This window comes from Microtus pennsylvanicus, chromosome 2 (genome assembly GCF_037038515.1).
Source record: "Microtus pennsylvanicus isolate mMicPen1 chromosome 2, mMicPen1.hap1, whole genome shotgun sequence".
NCBI classification, from domain to species: Eukaryota; Metazoa; Chordata; class Mammalia; order Rodentia; family Cricetidae; genus Microtus; species Microtus pennsylvanicus.
This window is the reverse complement of record NC_134580.1, coordinates 42,360,684-42,372,341: the sequence shown is the minus strand read 5'-3', so window position 1 is coordinate 42,372,341 and position 11,658 is coordinate 42,360,684. Positions and strand designations below refer to the sequence as shown.

Genomic DNA, 11,658 nt, shown 5'->3' with positions numbered 1-11,658 from the left:
CATCAGACAAGAGAATTTCTCACTGAAATGATCATAGGACCGTCTGATCTTGGCCATCCTTAATTGAGAGTGTTTCAGATAACTCTAGACTGTAGGACTGTAGGGGCAATAGAGAGGGGAAACAGTAGGGTACAAGAGATCCCGTAGGGGAAATGGAAAAACCAGGGGATCTAATTAGAAAAAGGAGAGGAGATCAATACAGATGGAGGGAGGAGGAGAAAATGAGGAAGGATGCCTGGAAAAAGTATGAAGTATTCATATGAATAACTATCTATCTACCTAAAAATATCCCCAGTTTATTTTTGATGCATTCCAAAGTCACTAACACCAGCATCTTTCACCTGAAACAATTCAAAATAAACACAATTAAGTAATACTAACTTCTATTTTATTTTATATTGAGGAAAAATTTTCAATCTTTAACCTACAATTTGAGGAGTTTTGACAGACAACAGCAAACTTTATTATAGGCATGGCAAGGATAGGGCATGCCTATTAGACTCATAAACTTACAGTAGCAATGACTACCTGGACATTACCAAGAGAGCCCAGACATATCAACATTCCATCACAGATAGAGGAGGGGCCAATAAGGCTCAACACTTCCCTCAGACACTGTAGGCAATTGATGCTGCTGGGGAGGAGGGAGTCATAATTCCTCAGCAGAGTAGCCTCTGGGGCTGGAGAGATGGCTCAGAGGTTAAGAGCACTGACTGTTATTTCAGAGATCCTGGTTCAATTGCCAGCAACAACATGGTGGCTAAAAACCATCTATAATAAGCTCTGGTGCCCTCTTCTGGTCTGCAGAAGTATATGCAAGCAGAATGCTGTATACATAATTAGTAAATTAAATGAGAGAAGAATATAATCGGGATAGATTATTTACATTAATATGAATGAGTAGTAATATCAAAAGAAGAACACTTAGCACCCTTTTCCTACCACCTAGAACATGCACAGAAATCCCTACTCCCATGTATGCTGTGGTGCCATATCTCAAATGTATCCTGGACTCAGTATGGACTGGACTGGGGCCAGGCTTTGAGGGAGATTTAGGCTTCTACAAGTTGCTGCAGAAATGACAGGCTCCCATAAAGGGCAGACAGGGGAATCTTGGCTTCCAGATCCCAAGTTGACCTGGGATTATTCAGCTCCATATCCAGACCACACTCCATCAGCAATTCATAAGTAATGGCCAAGCCCTCACCCTGGAGTGGGGCAAGAAGCTGAGGCTGGAGAGTGAAGGGGATGTTCCAGGGATACTTGAAGTTCGGCTGCAGGATGCTCTTTACCTAGAAGAAGAACTCTCAGGTTGGAAAGACCAGGCTCTGACACCAGGGTGAAAAACCTTCTGTCCTAACAGCCAGGAGCCACACAGGATAATGAACTAAGAAATAACTGAAGCCAGCGTGCATTGGTTCCTCAGCTATATCATGGTAATAATAAAACCTATGCTGCACAGGAATGGCGTGTGTGTGTGTGTGTGTGTGTGTGTGTGTGTGTGTGTGTGCGCGCGCACACATGTATGCACATGGCTAGACACACATTTGTATTTACAGATAAACGTATGGGGAGAGAAAGGACAACTTACAAATGGCAACTATAAACAAAGAAGGCTGTAACTGACTTTCATCCCCTGAGTTCCTACAGAGCTGCCTTCCTGGGTGGCTAATATAGACCCAGTGCGCCTTGCTTTGAGGCTGCCACAACACAGAGATGCTCTTGACAAGATCAAACCCCACCTGCCTGCTCCCCAAAGGCAAAGCAACCAGGGGGTTCCCAACTCCTCTCCTTGTGGAAAATCTATTGCTTTCTGCTAGAATGTTCTTCTTCCTGCTTTCCTCTCCTCCTCCTGGATGTCAGCTCCTAGAGGTTTCTTACCAGCTCTAGTTGATGGAGGAGGAGCCTCTTTTCCATAGACTGGGCCAGCAGCTTGAGTTGTCTGTCACTCAGCACTGGGGGGAAAGACACATGAGGAAACAGAATAACAGACTCAACATTTTCTTCTCACCATGAACGAGGACAGCCAATGACAGAAGAATTCTAGGACAGAGGATATGTCCCATTGGACTCGAAGGTCAAGCTCACTGACTTAGAAAGCTCTGCTGTCTTTGGCTAGGCACATGGGAGAGAAAAGAAAACTTACAAATGGCAACTGTAAATAAAGAAGGCTGTAACTGACTTTCATCCCCTGAGTTCCTACAGAGCTGCCTTCCTAGGTAACTAATATAGACCAAGTGAGCCTTGCTTCTGAGGCTGCCACAAACAGAGATGCTCCAGAATGCTAAGCAACATGGCCCAGAGCCTCAAAATCTAAGGTCTGAGGCAGGAATCATCTTCCACCAGGAATGTGCTAGAAGCTTGGTGACTGCTCACTTTCTATACCTCAGGCTCTATCTACGGTCCATGGACTGTTACCATTCTGGCCTTGCTGACCTTAGAGAGAAGGGTGATGTGAGAATGACCGTGATAACTCAAGAGCTTTGGGGAGGTGGCATCTGGAACAGCCCTCTGAGAGCCAACACAAGGACTCTCCCAGACTACCCTCGAATCACTCTTACCCATCAGGGCTTGAAGGAGATAAAGAAGAAGGTTCCTGAGGTCAATCCATGGGGGTATGGAGTCCTGTCGCAGCTGATCTAGGATCGCACCACCTGGACCATCCATATGCCCCAACTGATCCAGTTCCAGCTAGAGGAGACAGATGTTCTGTTAATAACAGCATTCCCAGTGCTGGGGACTGGATGACTTTATATATGCTGAATGAGTCCTCTGCCATGAAGCTACAGCCTGACTCCTTTTTTCCCTCCATTTTTTTTCTTTTGTGTGACAGGGTCTCAGGCTGTTGCTCAAGCCAGCTTTGAACTCACTGTGTACCTCAGTAAGGCCTTGAATTTGCAGCTCTTCTACAAGTAGCTTCAGCTTCCCACATCTGGCTCAAAACGATTGCTGTATAATGTGCCTGTGTCCAGAGGAGTTAAGCAAGGTGTGGGCTACAGGTTCTATAGGTTCTCCTTCAGGGACTTTCTGAGCAGAACTCAGGGACCACACTCTGAGGTCTCATCATTGTGCATGGAGCCAGAACCCCAAACTCGGACATTGTTCTCAGTCTCCTGGTCTCACATGCATCTCTACTCCCTCATGTATCTTGACATCCTCATCACCAAAACTGACCCTTACTGGTCATTTCTAGGTGGCTATGGAGCTCTCACCTTGTTCATCAGGTCATACAGAATCTCCCTGTCATGGAGCATGGGCCGCAGGCTAGAGGACACAACTTCTTGAACATCCTTTGAAAGCATGGCCAGCTGCTCTGTTTTTCCAGAAAGCTCATTTTGAAGGTGCTTGAAATCTGTTCACAGAGAGCAACACCAATCAGAAAGTGAGAGCAATTCCTCAATTAAACACCTGTGGGATGGTAAGCCCTTGCCCTTCAGGACCATTTCTGGTGGCTAAAAGTGTCTCCATTGATAGCCTGCTTGAGCCCCAGTGAGGCAACTCTCAAGAAGCTAGAAAGCACTAGAACACTGGCAGCTTCGGCACTCTGGAAGGAGGGGACACAGCACTGAGAGGGGAGATGGAAATCCTGACAACTGCTTATCACAGTGGGAGAGAAGTGACCACGTAGGCGTGCATTTCTGGGAGATGTCGGGAAGGAAATGTACTGTAGACCGAAGAGATGACAGTGCTCAGTGTTTCAGGATCAGGTGGCAATGTGACCGATGGAGACATGGTGAGGAGTCAAGGGGTTTGTGTTCACCGGGCACCTGGCACGTAAGAGCTACACTAATTAATAAGTATCCCCACCGTCTATGAAGAATTAGCCCAGCACTGCATTTCAGGATGCTCTGGTTCCCCAAAGTGTCCTCTGGGTGATCTGTAGCAGAAGCTGCAAAGACACGGGTACTTACATCCCAGTATTTCACATTGCATGCTGGAGGAATGCTGCTTCCCCCTAAGTCCTTGCTGTACTCTAGTGCACACAGTTGCGCATGTGTGAGTTGAACTATCTACAAATGTGATAGTAGACCTCGGTTTTCTGAATCCCAAAGAAAGTTCTCATTTGACTTCCAAGCCAATAGTTACCTGCCAGACACCCAGGTATCCTCTAAAAAGAAAAAAGGGGGGGGGGAGGAGGGAAGGAAGGAAGGAAGGAAGGAAGGAAGGAGAGAGGGAGGGAGGGAGGGAGGGAGGGAGGAAGGAAGGAAGGAAGGAAGGAAGGAAGGAAGGAAGGAAGGAAGGAAGGAAACCACTCACCTTGATGGTAAGGTTCTTCTATCCTTCCTAGAAAGAGAAGACAAGTTATCACCTCTCTTCATCCTCACTGTGTCTCTCTCCTGCCATCTCCTCCTGCCCCATTCCCAGTCTATGCTTTCTCCACACCGGCCTTCCATGATCTTTCCCATCCCACAGGGCTAGGGCTGACCACAGGAGCATCACTCAGATCTCCACAACAACTCCACCAGACACACACTCACCAATTGGAGAGATGTAATTGATCTTCCAGTCTAGAAAGAGAAAATATATTGTTCCACCCAAGAATTAGTATTTGACCTTACTTCCCCTGTATCCCTGACATTTCTCTATCTTCCACCTCCAAAATTTGTGCAAAAAAAAAAAAAAACAGATCTCAAGACCTATGGCAAAGTCAATCAGAAGGGTTTTTGTTGTTCAGTTGTCAGCATGAGGGAGCAGGTTCCACTCTCATTCCCCCAGGACCATTCACTCACCTAGCTGTCTTATAGATGATGGCCCTGGAAAAATAAAGTGAAGGGATCACTCACCACGACTCACTCACCCCACCCCTCACCTTACCTAGGACCTTCTCAGCTCCTCCATCCACCCCTGCTTTTCACCTTGCAATTCTACTCTTATGAAAAGTTCCGTATGATAAATCCATCCCCAGAAGATCCTGTCCAAAAAAGACATACCTATCATACTGCCTGCAGAATAGTATATCTCATCCTTGTCTGAGGGAGCAGAACTTCTTAGCATCCTAGGTAGCATACCTAGAAAGTTTTTCTTCTTAGCATTGGCGAAAAGGAGAATGGCTAATGGAAGAGAGACTCGGTTAGGAGAGATGCAGTTGCACCTGCTAGAGTAGTTCCTGCACCCCATTTAGGGACCCTCAGGCCAAACCCCAGGGATGCTGTCAACCTAAACACTAGCCTCTTGACCTTTAATTGGTACCTTTGACAGTTATCCTGAAATTTTTATTTTATTGTATTGTATTATGTTTGTTTATGGTGTGTGCATGCATGCCACGGAGCACAAGCAGAGGTCAGAGGCCAACTCTGGGAGTCAGTTATCTCCTTCCAACACCTGGGACCTGGAGGTGGAACTTAAGGCATCAGGCCTGGCAACAGACACCTTTGCCAGCCGATCCAGCTCACCAGCCTGAATTCTGCATTTCAAATTAGCATCGTTCCCTGTGACATTCAAGAATTACCCATGAGGGCTGGAGAGCAAGATCAACCGTTAAGAGTCACTGCTGTTCTTGCAAAGGACCTCAACACAAGGCAGAGCCCTCTTCTGGCCTCCTTGGAACATTGCATGCACATTGTACACAAATGCAGGCAAAACACAAATACTCACAAAAGAGAAATAAACAAATACTCCATGAGGTAAAGCAGACTGGCTTCCTCCTGCCCTGTCATGTAGGCTTCTTGTTAGCCTTCGGTTACTACCTGGCCCTTCCTTATCCACTCTCAGTCTGGCGATCTTTCACTGTTTGAATTATATTCAAAGCGATGTGCTGAGGGCTGAAACTTTCCTACCAACAAAGTTCAATCCTTTGACACATGAAATGAGGCTAGGAAGAAAAATGACACCATTTAAGGTGTGAACTAAGTTAAGTTAAACAAAAACTTCAAAAAGTGTCTGCAAGTCACATTCTGAGCACTAGGGGGCAAGCAGGGCATCTTGTTTACAAAAATCAGCAAAATCAGTCATAGTAGAGAAGGAAAACCAACTGGGACCACGTGCTGAACGCCAAACACAAATTTACTCCTCATAACAGAACAAATAGAAACTAATAATTGTCGCATCACTGGCCAGTCACTTCAGGGAAAACTGGCCTTCTCCTGTGTAAGGGGAAATGAGCCTTTCCCACAAGGTGACAAGAAGACAGAGTAAGTGACCAGCAATGCATCTGGTCCCATCCTGTCTTCACTCCTTCAGTTCACCAAGCTCTTTCCTGACCTGACAACATTCTCTGCACCTTCAGAAGCCCTCACCCCAGAGTCCCCTCCCATCATCCCCTCCTCTCACACAGGTCCCCTTTAGTCAGCTCCAAGTGCCCTTCACATAGAACATCACTTCTCTCCTTCCGCGCACACCTCAACCTTTGCAGTTTATCTTCCAGAGAAACTCGCCTAGGTTCGGCCTCCAGTAACATGGCCTTGGTTTCCTGGGTACAACATCTGATCTAAACAAAACTGGATTTTTTTTTACTGTTTGTTTGTTGTTAATATTTTTATTAACAGGTTCATTTTCTTTTCCTTTTTAAATGAAAGCTCTTTTCACTTAGCATGATCTGTGACAGAAAGGACCTCTCCCCCAGTCATTTCAAAGGCATCTGAGACCTTGTACCCATTCCCTGCCCTATAACTCAGTCAAGGGTGTTTGTAGAGTGTGGACAATCTTCCTCTAGAAGCCATCATCCACTAACTGTACCATACTCTAAATGTTTCCTGGTCTATTGCTGCCAACTAGAGGATTGACTCCAGAACTTTCCCTTGGGCACGATTTACAGAGTAGTTATTTCAGGGGTGTGTGTGTGCATGTGCGTGCGTGTGCGTGTGCGTGTGTGTGTGTGTTGAGGGATTGTACGTTTCAAGGTAAAGCCATGGGGAAACTCCTGTGCCCTGCTGTTCAGGCATCTGCCTACAGTTTCGTATGTGTTGTGCTTCCATCATTTTATGGAACATTGATGGAGTTTAAGGATCAGCTGGTGGGCCTGTGGTTCCCTAATGAGCTTCTGAGAGTACCAAGACGATGAATGACTAGAGAAGGCTGAGACTAGGCCCGGGCTTCATCCAGCTCAAGACACCTCCATTGAGGACCCCACATTAGAAACCTTCCCATGGAGGAGGCAGTGCCTGAGCTTGGCCATGCTTGGCAGGCGCTGAGGATGGTGGGACATGTGCCTTCAAGAGTGAGCACTGCCTCTCCTACTGTAGAGTCAGGAAGGAAGAGGAGGTTCAGGACTTTGGACACCCCACCCCCACTTGCCCCCACATCTTCTCACCACAAGTGTCATTCTCAATGACAAGTTGCTTCTTCTTGTAGGCCACCACCGCACCCTTTTGGATAGGCACTGAATCCGTTGTCTCCCTTTGCCACTGTCCCTGGGCTTGAGCCTGGGGAGACAAGACATTCCCAAAGTTTTATAGCACTTTGTCTCATAAAAAATATATTTACTTTTAATCAAGGCAACATATGCCTGTAATTTTAAAATCAAATAAACTTAGAAAGCTCATGACAAAACACTAGCAATCCCTCACTTCCCCTTCCTCCTGGTCCCCATGTCCAGTTACTGCTTCTCTCCGTGTCATGACAATATTCACCTATATTGAATTTCAGAAGGTGTGCCTGGAGAGGCCGGGCAGTTGAACCCAGAGCATCATGATACCAGGCCAGTATTTACCACTGAGCCACACAACCAGCCCTATTACAATGTCTTGATTTTTCCAAACTAGGGATATGATTTCCTGTCTCCCTCTAAGTTGAGGGTCTCATTCTCCTACTTGGTCCTCAGTGCTTACTGCTCCCCCCCATATTCATATCTGGGTTTCTGGGTAGGTGCGTGCTCTCTGTCAGTGTTGGGTGAGACTGCTTCTCCTCATTCCAGACCGTGTCTCCATCAGGCAATGTGATGTCTGCTGTCTTTTCTGTCCTGTTACCGATTATCTTCAAGGACCTGAGAGGAACACGCCTGATAAACTTCATACCTAAAGGCATCTTTACCTTGCATTTGGTTCACAACTGGAGGAGATAGAATTTGAAGGTGGAAGTCCTTGGAATTTAAATTGTTTTCCTTTTTATGTACAAATTCCTTTACTTGAATATGGTTTAATGTTTGAGAATTTCATATATTCATACAATGTATTTTGATCGAACTCATACCTCATTAACTCATTTCCAACTCTTCTCTTATCCCATCCCCCATCACTTTCCCTTCCCAACTTTTTGAGCTCTTTTTGTTTTTTGATTTTTACTAAACTCAATGAGTTCCTTTAGTGCTGCCAGACCATGACTCTGGGCGATAGCAGGATGTCCAAGAGGATCTTCATTTAGGGTCCAGTATTGATGGTCTACCAGAAGCCAAAGGCCTTGAACCTGAGCAGCAACACACTACACAAGTAGTGTGCAAGTAAAGCTGTTTGGACAAAAGAGTAGGCTGCAGGATACACAGAAGCTCCCACCGCCACTAAGATGAATGAGGAGGTGATGGGGAGGCAGAAGAGATCTTCAAAGAACAAAGTGGTTTTTCGTTATTATTTTGTTTCGTTTTATTGCTTTTTTCTTTGTTTAATATTCGTACCTGTGGTTTTTATTTTTTGCTGTTTCTCTTTATTATTTCTTTTGGTTTTACATTTTGTTTGTATGATATTCTTATTTGTATTTCCATATTTTATTTTTATTATTTCTTTTTAAGTTTTCCTTTGGGGGGATGTTCCAAGGATTAAGGGCAGATAGAGAAAGATTAGAAAATGAGTGGAATTGGGGTATCTAATGTGAAATCTCAAAGAATCAGTAAAAACTTATGTTTAAAAAAGAGTTCAATTTAAGATCAGAGATTAGCATATACTACATACAAGCAGGGAGAATAAGGGACCTTGCCCTGTGAGCCCTAGAAACTGCAGTCCAGAGCCCTTGAGAAGCCAGACTGCCCTGGCTACACTGGCTGTTTTCTTCCCATCTCTAGCCCATACCTTGGCAACCTGGGGGATGAGCGCTTTTCCTGACAGGTCTACACTGCTACTGCCTTCCAGCACAGTGTCCTTGGTCACTTCAAAGGCCTCCGTCACCACATACAGGTCCTTCCTTCCCATCCGGCAATCCTTCACAAATGATGGCTCCTTATCCAGAAGTTTCCTGAAAGTGTAAAATGAGAATGAAAAGATCTCTGACTTCATAGAAACAGAGACCAAATCATGAGGAAAAACAAAACAAACAAAAAACAGGAACTGTGACCCAGCCTCTGAGCACAAAAGAGATTGAGTCAGGTTCAGGCTGGGGATGTGGCTCAGGCTATAAAGTGTTCACCATGCACATGTGAGGACATGAAGTCAGATTCCCAGAAGACACATTAAAGTCCAACGTAGTCATAGCTGACTATATGCAACATCCGCTTCAAATCGGCTAAGGGAGTAGATAGTAAATGTTCTTGTCATAACAGGAACAGTTACTGAACTGGCAGGATGGCTCAGCAGGTAGAAGTGGTTGTTGGCATGAGTTTGGTTCAGAGACACAAATAGCAAAGGGAGAGACCCGACTCCTGCAAGTTGTCCTCTGACTTCCATATTTGAGCCATGGCATGAGGAAGCAAATGCATACACACACACACACACACACACACACACACACACACACACATACACTATATGAATAAATATAATTTAAAAAATTTAAATAATGGCTACCAGATAAAGTAATAATATGTTACTGACTTATATGCACAAATCACACCAAAATGCTGTACATAAACATGAATTTCTACTTGTAAATTATATCTCAGAAGAGATGTCATAAAAGTCAATGAAGTCCCAAAGGGCTGGAGTGTTCAAGTGATTGTTACAGACTTCTTTACATTTTAATCAGTATTCTAACCACTTACTTCTACGATTCTCTCCTCATTACAGGCCCATCCTCTGGGCAATGAACAGAAACCTCTATCAGATCAGAATCTTTATCTGTCTGTCTTGTTTTCTGGTTCCTGTCACCAGAATAGGTAATTCTGTATTGATGAGTATTATTAGGGCACTATAAGCCATTATTTCAATGACTTGTAAAAAAATTAAACAGAATAATGTGAGTTGTCATAAAACCTGCTAGATGCCTCTTAGCCTACAACATCACATTCCAAAACATGGTTGAGCCTTCCTTTCACCTGTTTTGAAGACTTTCCAGGTTTGAATCTGGGATGCTGGTACACCGAACCTCAATTTCATATCCACAGGACTTAGCATAAGCTGCGGACACACTTCCTTCTGCGATGGCATTGACCCCCGTGTTAGCCTTCAGTTTCTGGGACACAGTGTGTTTGAGGGGGATGGGAGCTGACACCTCAGGCTCTGAAGAGGAAAGGGGACAGAAGTTTAGCCAAGAATTCACTGTGGAACAGCTTCTTTGGAGAATGGGAAATAGGAGGCTATTTCCCCTCCTCATTTAAAACTTAGTCAAGAATATAGCTAGTAATTACACATGTCATATATAAGAATTAATATCTGAAATATAAACTACTGCAGAGGGAAATTTTCAGACCAATGCAAGCATTGCCTTAATTCTAAAAAAAGAAAATCATCATTTGTACAGTGTCTAGGAGTCCCCTGAGATTATCTTTCCAAATACAGAATCCAGCCCTGGGAAAAGAAAACTACCTAGGACTTGCAGACAGACTGACCTCAGTCTGTATTCTAATTCTACCAGTTTGAACCGTGTAACTTTGAACAAGTCGTTTTAGGAACCTCAGTTGATTTTTTGTAACATGGGCACCATATCTCCATCTAAAGAGGGGTCCAGAAAATGAGTGGACCCTCCTTGTCCATGCCCTTATGCAGGACAGCTCATGAGCTACCTGTCTAGGTACCTCCTGGGTTCTGGGGAGCTGCACTACTTCTCTGCCCCTTGGCTGACAATACCTGGAACTGGAAGATTTGGCTCTAAGATCTGCAGGAGGGAATATCCAACTGGAGTATCTTCGGATTTCCAAAACAGGGACTGAGGAGTCCTCTGCAGTATCGCAAACTGCCGGAACTTCATTGCATCTGACAGACGGGTGACAGGACTCAAATCTTTCCCTTGAAGTTTTTTGACCACGTCCTTGCAAACCCAGTCAAATGAGTAGGGCATGTTGCTAACATCAGACAGAAGGAAGTGCAAAGTTTAGTTAAGAAGAAAAGTGTAGTTGGCTCTCAGTGATTCCTGGTATTTTTCATAAACCACCAAAGTGAGAGCCCACACATCAGCACTCAGCAGAGATATACACATCCAAGTAATCCTTGAACTACTCCAAATAGTCAAGATACAGACTCAGGCTAGAGACTCATCAAAAGATGAAAGGAGCCAGGAACCTGGGACGAAGTGGGCCTGCGACGGTGAACTCCAAGGGAGCAGGAGCAGATCCAGACCAGGGACATTTGTGGAGCAATGAGCTCCATGGGAGCAGGACTGAGTCAGCAACCTAGGCCAAAGCAGGCCCGAGAGGGCAAGCTCCACGGGAGTGGGAGCAGATCCAGACCTGGAACATTTGCAGAAGCAGGACTGAGCCAGAGACTTGGGCCTGAGCAGACCTGAAATAGTGAAATCCACAGGAGCAGGTCCAGAGGAGGAAATTCTGAACGATTGGGCCAGAGCCTGAGGCCACTGTGGGTGTGGGCATGAATCTGGCACCTTCAAGGGAGTAGACCTGAGCCAGGACCTCTAACAGAGAAA

General features: G+C 45.1%; 1 protein-coding gene across 1 annotated transcript; it reads right to left on the bottom strand.

Moving 5' to 3' along the window:
• Positions 1–1,052: 1,052 nt before the first annotated feature.
• LOC142844199 (gasdermin-C-like) lies at positions 1,053–11,076 on the bottom strand. Its single transcript, XM_075962503.1, has 10 exons — positions 10,866–11,076; positions 10,115–10,298; positions 8,937–9,099; positions 7,230–7,361; positions 5,969–5,984; positions 4,258–4,284; positions 3,213–3,352; positions 2,562–2,691; positions 1,882–1,955; positions 1,053–1,292 (listed from the first exon to the last, which is right to left on the bottom strand). The coding sequence occupies exons 1-10, from the start codon at positions 11,074–11,076 to the stop codon at positions 1,053–1,055; spliced, it is 1,317 nt and encodes a 438-aa protein (XP_075818618.1).
• Between the last annotated feature and the right edge of the window lie 582 nt (positions 11,077–11,658).